At 44.4% G+C, this 23,446-nt stretch overlaps 1 protein-coding gene across 5 annotated transcripts in view; it reads left to right on the top strand.

The window, feature by feature from the left end:
- LOC138740600 (mitogen-activated protein kinase kinase kinase kinase 4) overlaps nt 1-23,446 on the top strand; it is a 270,004-nt gene that overhangs the window by 200,910 nt on the left and 45,648 nt on the right. For 3 of the 5 annotated variants that reach the window (XM_069893467.1, XM_069893466.1, XM_069893465.1), the window contains 4 exons: nt 852-1,010; nt 5,393-5,510; nt 5,592-5,747; nt 7,526-7,669. In XM_069893467.1, coding sequence (XP_069749568.1) covers nt 852-1,010; nt 5,393-5,510; nt 5,592-5,747; nt 7,526-7,669 — 577 coding nt within the window. The remainder of the gene's footprint in view (nt 1-851; nt 1,011-5,392; nt 5,511-5,591; nt 5,748-7,525; nt 7,670-23,446) is intronic. The other 2 variants (XM_069893469.1, XM_069893468.1) reach the window with 1 other exon arrangement.

Below are 23,446 nucleotides of genomic sequence, written 5' to 3'. Positions count from 1 at the left end.
AAAACTGACTTAGTTCACATCTGTCATTTTACATCTGACATCCTTACCCATATGGACATAATTCTGGACTCCCAGTAGTCAAGTTTACTTTTCCTGAAATTACCAGAAAGTCAGTCAGTTCATGGTCAAACAGGGGAAGATCAAGTTTAATTGACATACGATTATACAAGTTAAACCTCGCATTCTCCAGTCCTCTGTGCAACCATTGCAAACAGTATGTAAGGTAAATAAATATTAATGTTAAATAAATAGTTGAGTCATTGGGAGTGGGGAGAGTGTTGTATGTGCAGTTCATCAATCATTCAGCATTCTCACTACCATTGGGAAGAACTTGTTTCTCAGCCTGGTGGTTCTGGCTCTGATACTCCTCGACGGGAATAGCTGAAAGATGCTGTGTGCAGGGTGAAAAGGGTCATCAATGATTTTGCGCACCCTCTTCAAACAATGATCCCCGTAGATCACATCAATGTAGGTGGGGAGGTATACCCCAGTGATCCTCTCTGTTGCTCTTATAGTCCTGTGAATTGACCGCCGATCTGATACTCTATTGCAACTATACCACACTGTAATGCACCCAGTCATGACACTCTTGACAGAGTTCCTGTAGTACGTTGAAAGGATGGTGGCCGGTAGCCAAGGTAGTAAGGCAGTGAGTTCTGGCCTTCCTGACAATGACCATGCAGCCTGTCAATGCCACTGATGGGCCTGATGATTGCCGCACTGCTCTCCTTGGGCACCACTAGCCACAACTCTGCTCATAACGTGCCGTCAAGTGTGAATTGAATGCTTGGGACCTCAGCTGGCACTAACAATTTCCTTCCTCCTGTGCCATGTGTATTGCTTCCGGACAGAGCGTAGCAGGGCAGGGGCGCAGCAGAAGGTATGAATGCCCAGGTCTCTTCCACCTGACCCAGCACCTCCCAGACCTTCTCCAGCAGAGCCACTACAACACCTCGACTGACCATCAGGGATCGGGGCAGACCCACCACCACAAGATTGCGACTGACCAGGCAGGTGTTACAAAGAGAGGCAGAAGTCACCAGAGATGGAAATTAAACAATGTAATGTGGATAGGTGCATTGAAATGGAAAAAAAAGGATCTTTAAATTTATTCTTTGCTCATGTGGTCTCTAATGAATATGGGAAAGTTGAATTTAAATTGTTTTGAGTTGTTCTGCTTTCTCATGGCTTTCACTTGTTAAAGCTCCCAAATCTGACTTGTCCTGTTGTTAGTATTCAGAGTCAAAAAGAGGGTACCCCAACAATAGGATTTAGAGTAAATATATTTCTATCATTTAGAAATCAAACCTTTTTTATAGTAAGATGAACTGTTAAGTAAATGTTTGAATGACTGAGAATTGGGATTAATTATACAAAGACTTCTCATATTGATGTTCCAGTACACAGAACAGCTTAAAGTCTATTCTTCCAAATGCATTTTGAGTCAGATAAACCTGCCTCACAATGAGCTGGGATTTATTCATCCACAGGCCACTCACAATACTGACATTTATTCTAACCCCTAAATTGAGGTGGGAATGAAAAGTTAACCACATAGGTGGGTTTGGAGTCAGGTATAGGCCAGACTGGGTAAAGGTGGCAGATTTCTTTCCATGAAGAATGTTAGCAAACCATCTGGGTGTTTTTACAGCAATCCAGCGGCTTCACAATCTATCATTACCTAGAATACTTTATTCCATATTTTTTTAATATAACTATTTGAACTTGAAATCCCCAGCTGCTGCAGTAGGATTTCAACTTGTGTCTCAGGAACGATAATCCAGTGATAGCCACTAACTTGCTCACTATCCCTGACACTAATTTCCCATCTCTGATCTGAAGTAGACAGTGGCAGATTAGCACAGTTCAAGAGTCAATCCTCAATCTGCAGGAGAATGTTTAATCTCAGTGACAAAATTCTTGGAAGAAAATAGTTTGTCATGCACTTTAAATCCCTTTTCCAAACTTCAGGATGCCCCATCGAATGTCAATGTTGTCACATCCGAAGCAGGCCAGACAGCTTGCAGACATAACTCCCTTCAAACTGTAACATGATAATGATAGATTGGATGGTTTGGACAGTGAGCTAGGACTTATGTAGGCTGGCTGCAGTACGATTGTGAATTCTGGATGTTAGCGCTTGTACACTGAGGTCAATTCCACCTGCACCTGACCTTTCCCTTTACCTCTGGATTCACTACTGATTCCATACCTTACTGAGCAGAGGCACTGCATACACTTTACATCTGGCCCCTCAGCTACACTGGAGCCTCAAATGTGTTACTGGTGCATTTAACTGTAGTTGCTGAATTAATCTAACATAGTGATTGAGGGGATTTGTTTTAACTAAAATCATCGTTTTACATTTGATAAATTATCATAATTATGTTTGTTGTATCTAATTTTTGTTATGATTATTTTAAAATTTAAATTGAGATATATAGCACAGTAACAGGGTCTTCCAGCCCATGAGTCTATGCCTCCCAATTATACCCAGTTGAATTATAACCCCCCCCCTACCCCATACATTTTGAAGCATGGGAGGAAACCAGAGAACCCAGAGGAAACCCATGCAGACATGGGGAGAAATGTGCAAGCTCCTTAAAGACAGCGCCAGATTTGAACCTGGGCCACTGACGCTGCAACAATGTTGCGCTAACCATGCTGCCCAAGTTTATTTAAATTAGGTACATAATTTTCAATTGTGTTTAAAGTTTCTATTCAACAGAACCCTTTTTGAAACATTGCTAAGCCCTTCAACAAGTATGGTCTGTTAGAAGGGCAGCAGAGTGATCCAGGATTGGTCTTTGCATTGTCCCTTTTCCCAGGTTGCTCTGCCTCGGAGGCAGGAGGGTAGGGAGGAGCATAGCAAAGTTGCAAAAGCAAAAAGGATATGGTGTGTTCATGCAAAGTTGGCCAGTTCATTGCAACTGCCTTAATTATCAACAGTTTATCTTCATTGTTTGAGCTACCTTCACTCACCACTAATCTGAGAAGAGAGATCACATTTTTTTCGCATCCCCTTTGAATTTATTGCAGAGTTTTGTCAATTCTAAATTCAATGTCGATTGAAAAGTATTGCTCAGCTCTTTGGTTGATTCAGATGGTTGTGGGTTCAAATCCTACATGGGGGACTTGAGACCAAAATGACTTGAGTAGCATTCCCAGTCGAGCAGAGTAGTGGGGCCCACTCCAAGATTGGCAGTGAGTCTACCCCACTACCACAGATCCTGACTCTGATCTATATCACCATCACAGCCATTCATGAAAGTGATGAATTACAGAAAAGCTTTTAGTTCAGCAAAATTTTGGAAATCGAAGAGGTTGGACAAAAAGCACTTTGGCAATTTTAATAATCAGAGAGTGAAACACTGTTAATCACAGCAGAATATAGTTCCATTAAACAAAGTAATGTAGCTCAAAGAGTCAATGGCACTATCTTTGGCTTGGCTTCGTGGACGAAGATTTATGGAGGGGGTAAAAATGGCACTATAGCCAAAGTCAAAGTGTCCTTCACTGTCATTGGATCTAAATCTTGGAACTCCCTTTTCGTAAATCTTATCACAGAGCAACATTTCATCAACAGCTAATCGACCACTCCAGCTGTGACAGCTCTTTTCCACTAAGAAATGGGCAGCACCGTTAACCTAGCCCAATGCCAGTACAGCGACAGCAACTCAGGTTCAAATTCGCCACTGTCACGTAAGGAGTTTGTACGTTCTCCCCCGTGACCTGCGTGGGGTTTTCTCTGGGTGCTCCTGTTCCCTTCCACACTCCAAACAAACTGATAGTCAATTGGGAGTAATTGGATGGTGCGGGTTTTATGGGATTTCTACTGTGTTGTATCATTAACGACAAATTGAATTTGAATGCCTCCAATTCAAAAAAGATTTAAAACAAAACCTTCAAAACTGATGAAAAATTAATCAAACTGTTAAGCAATCAATTCTAAAAAAATCAAATCACTGAATCACCAAAATATGTTTTCTGAATATGCTCAATTAAAAAGTTCTAAAGAATGGTAATACTTACTTTAATTCTTTGCAACTATTTTTCTTCTTCACAATCAATGGAGGAGAATTCCTTTGTCAAATTCATGTTCCTTGTGAGTATATTTCCAGCTGTATGCAATGAAGAATTCTTTCAGCTTTGAATAATTGGGATATCTCTGGCAAAAATCACAACCAAGCTTGGAAAGTTTATATTCGCAGATGTAGGTTCAGAAATTCTGACTTTGAAAATACTAACAAATCCCTTCAGAAATGGACAGGTAAGTATCGGGCAGCCTGCTGGGGTTTATTCCTTCTACAAACGCCATAAGAACGTCTACCTGAGAGGTCAGATAGGAGCTCAGTTCATCTGAAAGTCCGCTCCACCAACACTGCAGCAGAAGTGTCTTATAAATCTTTGTCCTTCAGTTTATTGTGAGATATGAACCCTCAACTTTCTCGGTCAGGCAAGGAAATGAACTGATACTATCATTCTCTATCATCGTGAGAGTTGTCAATGCTCCAAGATTGTTATGGGCTACAAGAGTTGAAAATTAATTTCCAGCTCTCAGACTCTGTATTGATTACACATGTGTCATACCCACAGACCTTTTACTGCATTGGATACACGAGGAAATGTAAACATTCTCATCCTGAAACAAACCTTGCATTTGGTCTGTAAAATAATGAAAAGTGTGGAAACAAAGAAGATTTCCACAAGGGTCTAACTAGAAACTACTGATAGTCACCAAAAAATCTGTTGTGAGATTCAGGAGGTACTTGTTTTCCCAAAAGGATTGTGAAATCTGCTCCCACAGGAGGGGTTGAGATTAATTGAACAGATGCCTGGATAAGCATGTAAGGGAGAAGGGAATGAAAGGTTACACTCATATTTACCAAGGAGAAGGGGGTGGACAGCCATCGGGAGAAGAATGTGGTTTTCTTGTGTGTTAGGGCATTTTGAGATCAAGAAAGGTGGTGTTGGGTCTTTTGAGGAGCGTGAAGCTGGGCAAGTCCCTTGGGCCTAATGGGATATGTTCCAGGTTATTGTAAGAGGCAAGTGAAGAGATTGTTGTGGCTCACTAGTAATCCTGAAGAAAGCAAATTTTCCAGATTATCTCTATCGATCCTAATATGAGATGATGTCTCCTTCTTCGGAATCCCATCAAGGTCAATCCTATTCAGTTATTTTTAACTTTGCTCCCACCCCAAGATCCTATCTGACTTCCAAAGTGTTTTTGCAATATTTTCTGTTCTCATTCCAGATTTCCAGTGATTTCAATTTTGGCTCAAGTTCATAGGCCGTGTAAGTTGTGTTTATGTGCAGATTGTAGCACCAGGGAGCGATATCTAAACCTGAACACTGGGGAATTGGCTCAGGCTTTATTTCTTCTTATTTTCAGGGTCAAATATTGGAAAGCCCATCACCAAAAAGTAGCTGTTCATCCTCCTCTTCATTCACAACCTTCATTGACCCAAGGCTCCTGCAAATATCTCCGTCCAGTCCCACAGGAACTCCAGGTATGTATCAACAATGAAGGAACAGTCCCTCAGAAGCTGTCTCAGTGAATTAAACCTTCCTCTGTTCTGTCCCCTGATCAGGAAGCAGTAAATCAGAGCCTATCCGAAGAGACAGTGCAAGAAAAGGATCAGTTGTAAATGTCAATCCAACTAATATACGGCCACAGAGCGATGCTCCAGAGATCCGCAAGTACAAGAAGAAATTTAATTCCGAGATACTTTGTGCTGCTTTATGGGGTAAGGGATTGCTGATATTTTTCAAGATGGAACAAAACTTAAGATCTTATCTTTATGCAGTGGGTGATGAAACTCTGGAAGTTAGGATGTGGGTGAGACAGACATATGTGAGAATGGTGTGTGGAATTGAAATTGATGTCCTCTGGGATATCCTTGCAATTGCAGCAGGCAGAGTGAATGTGCTCAATGAAATAATCTGCCAGTCTGTGTCCAGTTTCCCCGCTGTAGAGGCAGCCAGAACAGGAGAAATGGATGCAATAAATGACCGTTATAGATTTACAAGCAAAGTGTTGCTTCACTTGAAAGGACTGCTTGGGGTGAGAGAGGAGGTGTGGGTGCAGGAGTAGAATTTCCTGCGGTCACAAAGCTACATGCCAAGGGATCATTCGTGGGAAGGAATGAGTGGACAAAGGATTCCTGGAAGGAGTGGTCCCTGCGGAAAGCAGTGGAGGGAAAGCCATATTTGTTGAAGGAGGACATCTTGGATGTGCTGTAGACCTTTGACACACAGGCATTTTACTTTGCCTGAAGAAATTTGCATCAGCTGTAACATCAACCACATGGAAGAAAGCAGAGGGGATGTTTTAAATTTCATTTAAATATCTAGCTGGAAGAAAATGTATGTGCCCATCATATCCAGGTTGATTACAATAAGAGTTGCCAAGTGCAAGGTGTTTGTACTTCTGTGATTGAACTTGCATCCTGGAAGCATAGATTAGGAAAATGAGATGAAGGTCATCTTGTTTTAACATCAATGAGCTCCCTGTAGTACTCTGAGAAAGAAAGCAGAGAACTCAATTTTCACTTCCAGTGGCCATCTTAACACACTAATCAAGTTTCATCCATCTAACTTGATAGAATTAGTCCCTCCTTTTCAGAACGATGTACGCCTAATCTCTAGCTCACCATTGAATGCATACCTTTGATTGACACCTCTGTACAGCTGTAGCGTCATGGAGTCATATAGAGTCATGAATTTCTGCACCATTGATATAAGCCGTTTTGTCCACTCACCCTGTTCAAGCCATCAAGCACTTATTTGCCTGAACTGTGCATTACTCCCATGAACTTTCTTCCCACATTTCCGTCAACCATACAAGAGCAGGGAGGTTATGGTTAAGCCACAGCTGGGGTATTGTGAACAGTTCGGGTCTCAATGCTGTCGGAAGGAGTTAATTGCACTGGAGAGAATGCAGTGCAGATGCACCGAGGATGGATTATTTCTGTTATAAAAAGAGACTGGATAGATTGCATTTGTTTTCTTTGAAGCAGAGAAGATTGGGGTTTCTGATAGAGGTATGCACTATAAAGCTATAAGGAGCATAGAAAGGATAGATGGCATGATACTTATACCAGAGCAAAAATGTGTTATTCTTTGAAGTGAAAACAGTTTTCAACCAGCACCTTGTCTGCCTGCCTGGAAGGATGTAAGAATTATCATTGCAGTAGCACCATGAAGTCTCATAGAATCTTAGCCAAGCAACGTTGCCATTTATCTGTTTTACTACGCACAGAATAGAAGCCATATGTGCTCTTCTGTAATCATTTCATATTTCTTTGATATGGAAAACCTAGAAAATATGATGAAATACCTTCAGTGAATTTGATTCAATAGATTTCACAGTTGGTTCTATTTTACAATCAAGGGAAGGGCATTGTATTTTTCTACTCATTAATTGAATTATGAACCATTTTCCATAGGGAGCTATCCCAAGTCTCTAATTCTAGTGAATTTCACAGAGTTAAATATTACAATAAACTGCTTTTCATCTTCACAGGAGTTAATCTACTGGTGGGCACAGAGAATGGTCTCTTACTGCTGGACAGAAGTGGACAAGGCAAGGTTTATTCCCTTATCACTCGAAGACGTTTCCAGCAAATGGATGTGATGGAGGGGCTGAATGTACTCATCACCATATCAGGTTGGGATACTTCATTCATCATTTTACAAATGCAATTCAGAGTCTGTCATATTGTTGCCTACACCCATGAACTAGTTCTGCCCACCACATCCTCTTTAAGCTGACAACTGAGTCTCTTTTAGAGCTTTCTCATAGAGTGTGATATGTGATGATCATACCTTGCTGAACAATTAACAAGAAAATATACTGGGAATTGGGTTGTCTGTCTGGTCAGAGGTAAGGGTGGGGGGGGGGGGGGGGGGGAGGGTGGAAGAGAGAGAGAGCGATCTTTTCACACTATTGCATTTTCCAATATCCGTGCTGAATTTCATCTCCTATTCCGTTATTCATTTACAGAAATAACATTTTCTGAGCCCCAACCTCCTTTTTGTTATGCCCACCATTTAACACTCAGATTGAAAAGGCTGGCTGTTCATGGAGTGAGTACTGAAAAGCTCTTTGCCTGTCTGGGAAATCTAGAACTAATGCAGGGTCAGCCATTTATAAATGAAGAGAAATATCTTCACTCAGGAAAAGGTCTGTGAATCTTCTGGAGTTTTTGATTCCAGAGAAATAAAAATGCATAGGGTAGGTTCAAGATCAAGATTAAGATTTTTTTGGATATTAAACAAATCAAATAACGCTGGGATAAAGTTGAAAATGAATAAAATCGATAAGACATCATGTTTAAAACTGCGAGTGGTCATCCATCCAACTTCTGCTTCCATATCTTGAGTTCATCTATATCATTTACCAATCTGATCATTTTGTATTGGGCTTCTGGAACTGAGGAAAATGCCACAAACAATTCTCTGAAGCATTCGCTTGAGAAAGTACTTGGCAAGAGTATCACTCCTCCTTCAGCAAGATAGAAAATCACATTCCAGATCTGAGCGAATAATGAAAATCTGCCATTTTTTTAAATTTAAATTTATTAATTTTTAAAATTTAGACATACAGCATACAGCACAAGCACATGCTGCCCAATTACACCCAATTGACCTGCACCTCCCCCCCCCCCCCCAGTGGGTTTTGAAGGGTGGGAGCAAACCGAACACCAGGGGGAAATCTACGCAGATCAAAGGGAGAACGTACAAACTCCTTATGGAGCACGGGATTTGAAACCTGGTCCCAATCGCTGGCACTGTAACAGCATTGCACAGACTGGGCCACTTTCATAGGACACTGCAAGACCTGCTGAGTCCCTCCAGCATTTCTATGCTTTGACCACATTCAAGATACACCCACACGTTTTATTTTTAATAACACAGCCATAGTAAGAGGAATTTTCAAAGGCTACAAAGAAACAGAAATTGACCACACTCCATGCATCTTGTCCAGGGCACTGAACATATTACTTCCTCAGGGAAAAATAAGCACTTGAGCCAACAGGTCTCCCTGATTTAAAGCCACTTTTGTTATTCTTCACAAGGGTAATCATCAGGTGAAAATTGATCCTTTCAATTTCCCAGAGAAAGACTGAAGCGATGAGATTTTCCTGTATCAGATTTGTTCCTTTCCTGGGTATGATATTGGGATTTCTACCTTGACTGAACTATACCGTGTCAACTGTATATTTATCATCACTACCTTCCTCCTTAGTCTTCATGTCAAAGGACATCACTCCCATTCCAGGGAACTCCATTTTGATAAGCATCTAGAACCTGGTTAATTAATCCAGTAAAATCCCCATTGACATATTCAAGCAACTGGCAGAAAAAATTGCAGAAAATAACCGGGTAAAATATATGAAAATTTAACATTTGCACCCCTAGCGGTCAGTTTGCCAATCTCAAGCAACCGGAAGATTCACTTATCCTGCATCTACCAATCCCCATGTGTGCCAGTACCAGGGTTTTTACTGTATCAACATTAGTCCTTGCATTGCCAAATTTTTCCTATGGTCGTCTCAAGTGAGATAACCATTAAGAGTATTCATTAACTGATCTATTTCAAAAGGTTCTTTCCACTGATATACACTTAACCTTGATTGCTTTTGACTTCCACGGCTACATTCATTTTCTATTCCCTGGTTGTCCCTGTCATCATTCTTTTAGGTAAGTTTCCACAATTCCAATCCTCTTCTCATTCTCGTCACCCTTCTCCCTTGGTTAACGTAGCACAGTACAGACCCTGCAGCCCAGGATGTTGTACCAACCAATGTAAACCTACTCCACAAACATCTAATTTTTCCCTTCCTGACACCAATAACCCTTGATTTATTTACATTTAGATGCCTACCTAGGAGTCTTTTGAATATGCCTATTGTACCAGCCTCCACCACCTCTTCCATCAATGTATTCCACTCACCACTCTCTGAGTAAAATACCTCTGACATCTCCCCTGAACTTTCCTCCATTATCCTCAACCAAATGTCCTCCGAAATTTGCTATTATCACTGCAGGAAAAAGCTGCTGGCTGCCCACCCTATCTAAGCCCTCATAATCTTAGATTTGTGCCTCTATTAAGAACTCTCTCATCCTTTGTTGTTCCCAAGAGAAACGCCCCAGTGTATTCTCCACTGTTAAGCCCCTTTATCTTCAATTCTTCCCTCTGGACTGTGGTGGTGATCCATTTAGGGTCAGGTATTGGCATATATACATGTGGACTTCTGCTGTGCATTGTCAGCTGAGACCTAAGTAAGTTGTTTCCTTTGTGTTAGCTCTCGAGCCCTTGGAATTTGCCAACTTATTGCATTTGCTCAAGTGCTCCACATCCCCTATCACCTTCGAATGAATCTTGCTGTAATTGAAGTTACCCCAAGTGGGGGATGAGTTGCATTTTCTTCAAGCAGTCGGGTTGCTTCCTTCACTGAGTAGAGTATAGAGCCACTCCTAGCAGGTTCTGTGATCCACTGGCCCATGAAGCAACATTGCATATTTATGCTGAGCAATCAAAATGCTTACGTAGTTGGCAAAACTACATACAGCTCACAACCTACTTTGCATCTTCGCCTTGTCACTGGATTAAGTTTGAAGCTTGGCAAAAAAAAAATGATGGTGCAGTTGAAGCTGGTACAGACCCAGGATGGGGTGGGAGTGGAGACAGAGTATTTCTCCGCAGCCTTCTACCACTCATCAAACTACTGATGGCTCCATATAGGCTTTAAACAGCCTGTTAAAGGAGCCAATATTGGTTTATTTTAAAATCCTTGATGATGGGGTCTGGATGCAAGATGGCGGCACCTGTGTTCGTCAGTGGCTTCATTGGTGTGGGGGGAGTGTTACAGATTCCAGTGAAATAGAGGACTGGCACAGTGCATTAGGAATGGGGAGACCATGTCCCGTTTGAGAAGGAGAAACAGAGGAGTCAACCCTATGGGATGGTAATCACGGCGGCGATCCAATGAGGGGCTCTGCATCTGAAAAATGCATACGAGGTGGGCCGTCAGTAACTTGAGGCAAGAAGCCCATGCAGGCTGTGGGCTGCTGGCAACTGCAGTCAAGGGACACCAGGCTGCGGACAGCTGGAGAATGGATCGGGACGGGCTGAAGGGTAACAGGTACCAGAACCAGGATCCGAGAGAGGGCCAAGGGCGCTGAAGGCTTCCTGATCATGTCAAGGTTTGGATTTGGAGCTCGGCTTGCTGATGGTCTATGCGGCTGCAGAAGCTCTGGAAACAGTTCCACGGACACAAAGAGACTCTAAAGGGACTCTCTTTTGATTTTCTTTCTCTGACTGTAAGGGGCAGTGGTCAATTTCTGCTGATACAGAATCTTTGCCTTACGGTAGACTAAATGTACTTTTGTGTAATATTTTATTACATGACAATAAAAGAATCTTGAATCTTTATTTTGAGCTTGCAAAACTCTCATATTTTGGTGGCTGTTTTATTTTCTGGGTACTTTGCTCCTGACGATCTAGTTCATTTAATTCCCAGTTCCCTCTGGCATGTACAACAATTTGTCAGAGCTGTCTGAATGCGTACTTCCATTCTGTTGTATTTGTCTCCACCTGCTGGGGTAATCCCACTCCTGTTCTCAGAACAGGTGCACCTTCCGTGGATCCCATGCATTCTCCCTTTGATGGAGAAAAGTGGAGAGGGTTATGGGTGTGATGAAGGGAAGGATTAGATTGTTGTGGCACAATATCATGGGCTGAAGGGGCTGTGAAGACCCACACCATCAGGTTCAGGAACAGCTGCTACCCCTCCACCATCAGACTCCTCAACAACAAACTCAATCAGGGACTCTTACTTGTGCATTTTATTGGGTTTTTTTGTTCTCTCTGTATTACACAGTCAATTTGTTGGCATTCATTATCTGTTTACACTCCTTTATTTGGTTACATGTGAACACTGTGTACAGTTTTTTTTTGCACTATCAATAAGTGGTAATTCTGCCTTGCCAGCAGGATAAAGAATCTCAGGGTTATGTAGGTACTCCGACAATAAACCTGAAATCTGTCCCCAAGATGAGGTCTTCTCATCCAGAGCTTCTGAAATGGCTGCCTTCTTCCACAAACGCGGCTTCCCCTCCACCACTATCAACTCAGCCCTCACCCACATCTCCTCCATTCCCTGCCCATCTGCCCTGTCCCCCTAACCCTAACCAACATAGAATCCCCTTCATCCTCCCTACCACCCCACCAGCCTCCGCATCCAACACATCATCCACTGGAATTACTACAGGATTCCACCACTAGATACATCTTTCCCCTCTCTCGGACTTCCACAGGGGCCACTCCCTCCGCGATTCCCTCATGCACTCCTCCCTCCCCACACATCGCATCTCTGGAAACTTCCCCTGTGCCCACAGGAGGTGCAATACTTGCACCCTCACCTCCTACCTCACCACGGTCCGGAACCCAAACAAGCCTTCCATGCTAACTAAAACTTCACCTGTACATCCAAAGGACTTATTTACTGTATCCAGTGCATCCTTTGTGGCATTCTCTACATCAGAGAGACTGGTCACAGACTGGGAGATTGCTTCACTCAGCACCTTCTCTGTCCAAAACCACAGCAAACTCCCAATGGCCAACCATTTCAATTCTGGGTCACACTCCCGCGCTCACATGTCTGTCCATGGACTTGTGTACTGTCCCACCCTGACCACCCGCAGATTGGAGGAATATCACCTTATTTTCCATCTTGCCACCCTCCAGCCAGATAACGTGAACATTGACTTCACTGCTTTCCATTAAACCTGCTTGCCTTTTTTCCCCCTCTCCCATTTCCTGCCCTTCCAGTTCTTTCAGCTACACAGCCCTGCCTTACCACCCCCTCCTCCTCAGTGTTGCTGTCCCCTCCCTCCCTTTTCCACCTATGGTCTCCTGCCCTGCCACCCCTCCCCCCCCCACCCCCCCCCCACCCCACTCTTTTATTCTAACACCTCATCGACATTTTCTCATACTTTGATGAAGGACTCTAGCCCAAAACATCAGTTGTATATCTCTGCTAATAAATGATACTGTTTGACCTGCAGAGTCTCTAGTATTGTGTGTTTTTACTGAAATCTGAATCTGGTCTGTGCTGCAGTGGTCACCGTTCTATGTTCCAAATCTCTCTACTAGAGTTTCCACACCTAGTCTTTCTCCTCATGAATCAACATTAAACCTGTTGCCTTTTCAATTGATGTTTAAATGTCATTGATAAACAGCTGTAGGTTTAAGATCCTTCAATAATAAGGCACTGTAGTAATACAACCACGACACTGGCCACATTCGTACTGGCCTACTTCAGGGTGCAATCTCTGTATCTGCAGGGAGGCAATCTGACCCACCTGCTCGATGTCAATCATCAGCCCGTATAAAGACTCGAGCCAGCCCCCCTTTGGCAGTCATACAGGCATGTGGAGCCAGGAAGGTACAGAGGCTTTGTGTGTGTACAAGTTTAAGCTGATTAAAGCCTGTTGTTCAGTCTGTGACTTTGTGTTCGAATTCTTCACACAGCAGCGCTCACAACACCATTGATGAATGTCTTGCTCAATGCTGTATTATACAGAGATTTAACCCCCAGTAAATGGGAGTCTATTAACCTAGGCTTAAATTTCAATGAAATTGCCATCACAGAAATCCCAGCATCCTGGAGTAACTGTTGACCAGAAACATCATAACTCCTGTGAGCTTTACGGGGTCAGAAGATGGACATCCTGCAGTGAGTGACTCATGCCCTGATACTCCAAAGAACGAAGCACAAATCAAGATCAAGATTTTATTTATTGTCATATCCTTTCTTTTCCCTCCAAAGCCCATGTGAAGCCATTATCAAGGTTAGAAGTCAAGGTGAAATAGAGTCCCTTCAGAAGCAATGTGTGTCCTCCGATGTTACCACCTCCTGTGCCCCTGTAACCTCTAACCGCAAGGCCACCTGTCCCGACCAGTGGTGAACCCGATTTCCAGGTGTCCGAGTCACCCTCCTTGGACACTGGTTCTGAACCCCCGAGGCGATTGGGAAGCTGTCAGAGCCCGAGGCTCTTCAGGAGCCCTGTTAACCAGCGACGCCCTCATGGATCCTGGTCCCGATCCCTGGTTCCCAGAAGTCAGATCAGGAATATGACGGAATGCTCCCCTCTTTCCTGGATGAGTGAAACAGCAATGACATGCAAAATTCTCACCACCATCCAGGACAAAGAAATGTGTTTGATTGGCAGCCCACCCTCCACACGAAATATACATTTCCTCCACCGCTGCTCCACTGTGCCTGCAGTGCACCCTGTACAAAATTATTCCAGCAACACATCTCCCATGTGTCTCGCTGACAACCAGGAAGATGAGGACAGCTGGTCCATGGGAACAACACCAGTTTGAAGAAAACGCGTTGTTGTGCAGTTCTTCTGTGGACACAGGTGACTATGCAGTCCCAGTCTGGAAGGGCAGAGTCTAGCACAATGGGGGCACTAGGAGTCTGTTTTTGTAATAACTGTGGCTGGTGCTTTGTGATGCCGTTAATGGTTTTCCATCAGTTTTTGGCAGTGTCCGTCGTCAAAACTGGTGTAGGCTTCATAGCACAGGGCTCACCAGTGGGATCTGTCAGCAGCTGTAGCTTCTAGTTCTCTTGGCTGGATGTCACAACAGCTTGGGGTTTCCTTTACAGTGTCTTTATAACGCTTGCGTAGATGACCTTGAGGTTCCTTCCAGTCTTCAGTTTACTATAGAGTAACTGGCGAGGCGTATGGTGGTCGTCCATTCTGATGACATTCTACCCACCACATCTGGGCTCCGATGATCAGGGAATCGATGCTGGCTACCCAAGACTTCTAGTTGGAGACATGATCTTGCCAACGAATGCCAAGGATGGAATGGAGGGCGCGCATGTGGAATTTCTCCAGTTGTTTGATGTGATGTGATGTCAGTACAGAGTACAGAGTCCTGCCCTTGTTGATCCTGCAGTCAATTTCTTTTGTCCAAAGACCGATCACTCAAAATGATTCTCCCCAAGTATTTGAAGCTGTTTACCTTTGCCAGCTGGGTTCTATGGTGTTGGTGTTTGGCACGGACTGATGGAGTACTTCAGTCTTGTTCAGGTTGATGGTCAGGCCAAAGAGCGTAGCAGCGTCTGAGAATTTGTTCAGCGTTAACTGTGGATCATTATCTTAGTGTGCCAAGAGCAAACAGCCATCAGCAAAAAGTGTTTCTTGAATGACTGTGTAGAGGCACTTTGTCTGTGTGTTCAAGCAGTGACAGTCAAAGAGAGAGCCATCCAGTCAGTACCTGATGTACACCCCCTCCTCCCGACCTTGGACAGCACATGACAACATGCAAGTGATGAACAGATTGAACAAGACTGGTGCTAGTACCCAGCCCTGCTTCATCTCATTAGAAATGTCAAATGCAGCTGATGTATCACTATTGCAGGGGACCTGTCCTGTCATTCTGACGTGGAGCACCTGAATCATCTTTATGTATTTCCTTGGGCACCTGTAACATCTCAGGATGTTCCAGAGAACCTCCCTGTTTACAGTGCCAAATCCGTTGTCAGGCCAGTGAAGACAGTAAAGAGGCTTGTTCTGCTCGATGCACTTCTCCTGAACTTGTCTCACGTCAAATATCATGTCCTCTGTACTCCATTCTGACTGAAAGCCACACTGCGCCTCCGATAGATTCCTTTCCGAGACAGTGACAAGTCTGTTCAGGAGGATGCGGGTGAAAATCTTGCCTGTGATTGGCAGCAGTGAGATCCCCCTGTAGTTTCCGCTGTTTGATTTGCTTCCCTTTATTTTTGTAGAGCGCCATAATGAGGTCATCGCGGAAGCCGTCAGGCATCTCCCCTGTGATCCACGTGTCTTCCAGGGTGTCTTGGAATGCCTGTAATGCATTTGGGCTAAGAGCTTTGCAGATCTCGGTAGGAATACTATCCTGCCCTGTTGCTTATTTGAATTCATCTGCGAGGTCACTTTATTGATCTCACCAGTAGAGGGCGACAGGTCTAGGTCATCCAGGACTGGCTGCTGAGTGATGTTCTGTAAGACATCAGGATCAACTTTGGATGGATTATTGAGTAGGTTTTAGAAGTATTCAGCCCAGCGTTTTTTCCAGTCCTACCTGGGCCATGTGCGGCCCGTCTGATGACAGCAAGGGGGAGCATCCTGATTTAGAAGGACTATAAACTAACTGTCTTTATGGTGCTGAAAAGCTCTCTGGTGGCTGCATGTCCGCCCAGCGTTCCACCTGCTCAGCCTTTCCCTGCCACCACTTGTTCCTCATTTCTCGCAGTTCTGCCTGGACTTTGGTCTGCAGACATTTAAACTTGTCTTTCTTTGAAACGGATGATGAGTCAATTTGCCTGTCTATATAGGCCTTGTTCTTGGCCCTAACAACTGCTGAAATGGTCTCATGGTTTCGATCAAAACAATCTTGATGCCCTCAGGTTTTTATTCCGAGTATAGTTGTTACAGTCTGCCTGACAACATCTTTGAACTGCATCCACTTTTCAGAACAAGTTCTGAATTCACCCATAAGCGGTGAATTGCTGGAGAGCTTTTCACGAAGTACATCTTGAAAACATTGGATTTGACCTGGATCTTGCAGTCTGCCGATGTTGAATGACACTCTTTGATTGGTTATGATGCAACGGGGTGAAGTGCAGGTTGAGGACTGACTGAACCAACCTGTGATCTGTCCGATCCTCAGCTCCTCGCATGGCCCAGGTAATGGTGACGTCTTAAAGGTCACGCTGGCATACTATGACGTAGTCAAATAGGTGCCAGTGTTTGGACCTAGGATGCATCCAAGTTGTTTTGTACTTGTTTGCAAGTCTGAACATCATGTTAGTGATGCACAGGTGGCATAGCAGTTAACATGATACTATTACAGCGCCAGGCGACCTGGGTCCAAATCCAGTGCTGTCGAAAAGGAGTTTGTAGGCTCACCCTGTGTTTTCTGGGGTTTCCTCTGGGTCCTCCGATTTCCTCCCACACTTTAAAATATATGGGGGTTTGTAGATTCGTTGGTGCATTTGAGTGCTATGGGCCCATGGGCCGGAAGGGCCTGTTACTGTGCTGCATGTCTAATTTTTTTTAAATTACCGGTTAAGACAAAAGAAGATATTTGAGTGAATATAGCCTAATTTCCTAGGTTAGGGTTGGGGCCTTTTCCATGCACCATAGGAGACCTTGAAAGATGTGTAAAAATTAAGAGAGGGCATCAATATGATGAATGGTCAAAGTGTAGGAGAGCCCAAAACTAAGGGGATAGATGTAAGATAAGGGGAGAAAGGGACATGAGGGTCAATGTTTTTACACAAAGAGTTGAAGGTAGGAGGAACATGCTGCCAAAATAAGTGGCGCAGACATGTTCTGTTGCAATATTTAAAGGCAGATAAGTCACAGACAAGAAATGTTTCAGGAGCTGCGAGTCAAGCTTAGGAAAACGGGACTATGTCAGGTAGGCAACTTGATCGTCATGGACAAATTGGGCTGAAGAGCCTGTTTTTGTGCTGTAAGAGGTCAAGAGCCTAAATCTAGAGCGAAGTGGGAAGGATGCAGAGATAAGTGATGTTACAATTGCTGTCAAATGAAGCTAACATTATGATAAATAGGTTTTAGGCACCTCTGCAAGTGGGATCAGCTTGTCGCTTCAACCAACACTTCAAACAGGTACAGTACCCTAAATCCAAAATGGGACCAGACTTTAAGTTTTGGGTTTTTTTTTCAGTTTTTGAAACAAAACTGAAGAAATGCAAAAATAGCCCAGTAGCAACAGCAGAATACTTATATCAGCGATTAAACAGCAACAAACGACATGACAAGTGGAAAATTTACGTGAAATAATGTTTCATACGTACCCAAAAAAAATCTCTGCTCACAAAATAAGATAAATAAGGCACCAAATACTAGTAATACTCCTCGATGGCTTTTTCAAACCCTTCCTCCAGTGTCATCTGCCTCATTAACAATTATGTTTATCTTTTGCCGCCGCCAATCCGTCCATAGTCCCCACTCCTGCCCGGGAGCCTGAGGTGACTTCTTCGATGTGGACTGCACTGCACCCGATGTTGAGAATGGGGTCGCCATCGCCGACTCTGGCTGCAGCTGACGCTGAAGACTTGGACCCAGCTCAGTTTGGCATCTTCCCGGCCAGAAGCAAAGATTTGGGGATATTTTCTTTTACTGTTATTGTAATCAAACTGGTACCAACATAGCATCAGAGCCCCACATGGGCAAGTCAGGTGTTGATTTTTTTTTTTCTCACTTGTGTCGTCATGTCAGCGCCTAAAAAAAAGTTTGATTTTTGGATCTTTTTGGTTTTTGGAACTTCGGATAGGGGGAACTCGACCTTTACTTGTATGGTCTCTGCAGTAACTTGTTAACATCTAAAGGTCTGCATGGAATTCCTTTTAATATTTAAAAAAAAGCCTTCCTAATGGTAACAACTTAACAGACTAAAGCAAAGAGCTAAGAATTGTCTTGGGAATGTTGCTCCGCACTTTGAGTACAGCCTTATTTGTATTCCTTGAGCAGCTGCAGCAGCAGACCTGATTCCCATTACACCTGGTGCTGGAGCACTGTAACCAGCTGGTGGGGCTGTATACCATGCAGCCATCGTCACAGCACATCTCTCAGACTTCAAGCTGGCAAGGCACGGCAATGAATATTCAAACAGAACATGCATTATGAATGCTCATTCCTACCCAACATCTGGCCATTACTTTTCATTCCTCCAGCAAGGAATTGTGGCCAGAGTCCAGTCCTGTGTCAGAGTGGCTGGGTGCAACCGATCTTCACTGAGGTCTGGGTAGTAATTAAATGAACATCAATGGTTAAATAAGGCATTGCTGCATTTTAACTGAAATCAGAATGGCTTTAAGAGGTGTAAAAATATCAGTTCATCAGCATTTGGTGAGAATTAACAGATTAAGAATTATAATTGAAGCATAAGATCTTTTCACCTGTGAAATGTTAATATCTGCTCTTGATTCAGCTGTATAAAACTTTGGTTAGGCCACACTTGGAGTACTGTGGGCACTTAGCAGGTGGCTTAATGCAGGTACATAAGATTATGAGGGGCGTAAGTAGGGCTTTAGTTGCCCATTCAGAGCCAGCTCTTCAGCGCTTGACGTCCTGCTTTGCGGAAACTGCCAAAATGTTTGGCCTGGAAGTCAGCCTGAAGAAAACTGAGGTCCTCCATCAGCCAGCTCCCCACCATGACTACCAGCCCCCCCACATCTCCATCGGGCACACAAAACTCAAAACGGTCAACCAGTTTACCTATCTCGGCTGCACCATTTCATCAGATGCAAGGATCGACAATGAGATAGACAACAGACTCGCCAAGGCAAATAGCGCCTTTGGAAGACTACACAAAAGAGTCTGGAAAAACAACCAACTGAAAAACCTCACAAAGATAAGCGTATACAGAGCCGTTGTCATACCCACACTCCTGTTCGGCTCCGAATCATGGGTCCTCTACCGGCACCACCTACGGCTCCTAGAACGCTTCCACCAGCGTTGTCTCCGCTCCATCCTCAACATCCATTGGAGCGCTCACACCCCTAACGTCGAGGTACTCGAGATGGCAGAGGTCGACAGCATCGAGTCCACGCTGCTGAAGATCCAGCTGCGCTGGATGGGTCACGTCTCCAGAATGGAGGACCATCGCCTTCCCAAGATCGTATTATATGGCGAGCTCTCCACTGGCCACCGTGACAGAGGTGCACCAAAGAAAAGGTACAAGGACTGCCTAAAGAAATCTCTTGGTGCCTGCCACATTGACCACCGCCAGTGGGCTGATAACGCCTCAAACCGTGCATCTTGGCGCCTCACAGTTTGGCGGGCAGCAGCCTCCTTTGAAGAAGACCGCAGAGCCCACCTCACTGACAAAAGGCAAAGGAGGAAAAACCCAACACCCAACCCCAACCAACCAAGTAGGGTGGACAGCCAGCACCGTTTTCCTGGGGTAGCAATAGAAAATACCAGAGGACATCTGTTTAAGGTGAGAGGAAGAAAGTTTAAAGGAGATGGCAGAGTTATGTTTTTGTTTTACACAGAGATTGGTGGGTGCCTGGAATGCATTGCTGGTGATGGTGGTGGAGGCTGGTGCAATAAGGACATTCAAAAGACTCGAGAGATAGGCACATGGATGTAAGCAAGATAAGAGGGTTATGCGTGTGAGGCAGGGAAAAATTAGATTGTTGTGGAGTTGGTTTACATTGGTTAGCAGAGCACCGTGGGCTGAAAGGCCTAAATAGTGCTATAATGTTCTATGTTCTAATTCTGGTGCCACGTTACAGAAAAGATACAAAGCCTTTGAAGAGGGCACAGAAGAGATTTACCAAGATGATGCCTGGATTAGAATGTGTGAACTATAGGCACATGTGAAAGATTTATGCTTCAATTATAATTATTCATCTTTTAGTGGTTCTAACTGCAGAGCTCAAGAAACAACAGCTACCAGAGAAAAGTCAACTACCAAATGGTTTTTACTTTAAACAATCGCGTGCCTCATAAAGGGGAGAGATGTCAGTGCGTCTCAAAGGGGAGTGATGTCAGCGCGCCTCACAAAGGGGAGTGATGTCAGCGCGCCTCACAAAGGGGAGTGATGTCAGCATGCCTCATAAAGGGGAGAGATGTCAGCGCGTCTCAAAGGGGAGTGATGTCAACGCGCCTCATAAAGGGGAGAGATGTCAATGCGCCTCATAAAGGGGAGTGATGTCAACGCGCCTCACAAAGGGGAGTGATGTCAGCATGCCTCATAAAGGGGAGAGATGTCAGCGCGTCTCAAAGGGGAGTGATGTCAACGCGCCTCATAAAGGGGAGTGATGTCAGCGCGCCTCACAAAGGGGAGTGATGTCAGCATGCCTCACAAAGAGGAGTGGTGTCAGTGCACCTCACAAAGTGGAGTGATGTCAGTGCGCTTCATAAAGGGGAGTGATGTCAGCGCGCTTCATAAAAAGGGAGTGAAGTCAATGCGCTGCAAAGTCATCATCATGCCAGCAGAGAAGCAACACACTTCATCAACCCACATGGATCTGAAAACGTGGGCTTCTCCTGGGCAAAGAAGAGGAGCCTGCTCCATTCTGTGCTGGCCACTCGGTGCAGCGATTCTGCCTGTCCATCTGTGTGGTCGCTCAGTCTGCCACATCACCCCTTCCCCCCACCGCCCAAGAATCATTGCACAGCTGCAATGTTTCAACTTTGGGTATTTTAGGAGGGCATCCTGGCACTTGCGAGGTGGGACATGCACAGGTTCAGCAATGTCCATATGTGCAGGCTTCAGTCTGTCTGGTGTAAAAATTTTTTTTTTAAATTCTGGTCGATCACCAATGTCCAATAGCACCACAGATCCATTGTGCTGCAGCACTTTATAAGGCTTATCAAGATGTAAGAAGTAGAGTCGAGAGCAGCAGGAATATGTGTAGGTGGTGATCCATGACGAGTTGCTTGAACCGGACCCAGGGAACCCATCTTGTAATTCCTCTGTAACCGAGGATCTGTCTTTGGCTGGAGAAGGAGTGATGTCTGCCGGTACTAGGAGTGGAGTGCCGTAAACTAATTCTGCTGAAGAGGTCTCCAGGTCATCCTTCGGTGCCATTCTAATACCTAACAGCACCCACGGTAATTCATCTGCCCACTGAGGCCCATTAAGTCTTGCCCGCAAGGCTTCTTTCAGATACCGGTGGAAATGTTGCACTAGCTCATTAGCCTGTGGGTGGTACGCCGTAGTTTGGTGTAATTGCGTACTGCAAAGTCTCGCTAGGTTTGCCCACAAGGTTGAAGTACACTGAATTCCCCTGTCAGAGGTTAGATGCACTGGTACTCTGAAACAAGTAACCCAGGTCGAGAGAAAAGTCCAAGCATACGCTTCAGCCGTGATGTCCATCTTGTAGCTTCCAGTCAGCAGGTAAGACGGACAACCATTGTTAATATATATCATTGACCTCTGGACATGGGCAGCAGGCCCACAATGTCTATGTGTACATGCTGAAACCTTTGAGTTGTAGGTGGAAATTGTTGAAGCGGTGCTCAGGTGTGCTGTTGGACCTTAGCTGCCTGGCAGGAGAGGCATTTTCATGCCCAGAGAGTGACCTGCTTCCTTAAGCCATGCCAGATATATTTTGAAGATATAAGCTTGAGAGTTGTGCGGACAGATGGATGGGACAGGCCATGAAGGTGGTCGAAAAGCTTCCTCTGCCAAGACAGTGGGATGATTGGTCGTGGGTGGCCGGTTGAAGTGTCACAAAGTATGTTCACCTGGTCGGGGCCCAATGGAACATCGGCTAAGAGCAGGTCTGTAATAGCTGTATGGAAAGCTTACCTCTGTCCTTGAAAAGGCATCAGCTACAATATTGTCTTTACTGGACAAATGCCACACATCAGAGGTAAATTCAGAAATATATGCTAGATGCCTCTGTTGTCGTGCCCACCAGGGATCCGTAATCTTGGCAAGGGCCAATGTTAGAGGCTTATGGTCAGTAAACACAGTAAAATGCCTGCCCTCAAAAAAATATCTCAAATGTTTGATGGCCAGATAAAGCGCTAACAACTCCCGGTTGAAAACGTTGTACTTTAATTCAGTAAGTGGTGGATGAAAAACGCTAGGGGTTGCCAGTAAACACTGATTTTCTGTTTTAGGACCACCCCCAAGGCGATGTCTGATGTGAGCGCAAGCAGGATGTTCATATGGGGGTGGACCAACATGGTTACCTCTGAAAGTGGTACCTCTTTGGCCTTGGTTTTTTTTAAGTTTGCCGGTGAGGTTGTGGAACAAGGGCTTCATGAACCTAGCAGCTGCTGGAAGGAACCTGTTATAAAAGTCAACCATTCCCAGGAATTCTTGTAGCCCTTTAACTGTAGTGGCCTTTGGGAAGGCCCGAATGGCTGATACTTTGTCTGGAAGCAGGGTGGTGCCTGTGTTCGAAATCCTGTGTCCCAAAAAGCCAAGTGTGTGTTTGCCAAATGCACACATTGCAAGGTTGATAGAAAGGCTGAAATCCCGAAGCCTCTGGAACAATTGTTACAGGTGTTGTCTGTGCTTTTGTGTTGACTCGCTGGATACTAAGATGACATCGAAGTAGACAAAAAGGAAAGACAAATCTTTCATGATGGCATCCATTAAACGTTGGAACATCTGAGCTGCATTCTAAAAGGCTGAAAGGCATCCTCAGAAACTCAAATAGACCAAATGGAGTAATAATGGCCATTTTGGGGATGTCCTCCTGGTGGTCAGGAATTTGGTGATAACCTTTTACTAAGACTACCTTTGAGAAGATATGTTTGTCATAGAGGTTGGTGGTTAAATCTTGAATGTGTGGTATGGGCTACCTATCCAGCATGGTTGCGCCATTGAGGCATCGATAATCTCCACAAAATGGGCTGTCCTACGGCCACTAGTGTGCAAATTCAGCGGTAAAGTGTGTCT

The sequence above is a fragment of the Narcine bancroftii genome, chromosome 8 (assembly GCF_036971445.1).
Source record: "Narcine bancroftii isolate sNarBan1 chromosome 8, sNarBan1.hap1, whole genome shotgun sequence".
Classification (NCBI taxonomy): Eukaryota; Metazoa; Chordata; class Chondrichthyes; order Torpediniformes; family Narcinidae; genus Narcine; species Narcine bancroftii.
The sequence above is the reverse complement of the archived record's forward strand: the minus strand, read 5'-3'. Positions and strand labels throughout refer to the sequence as shown.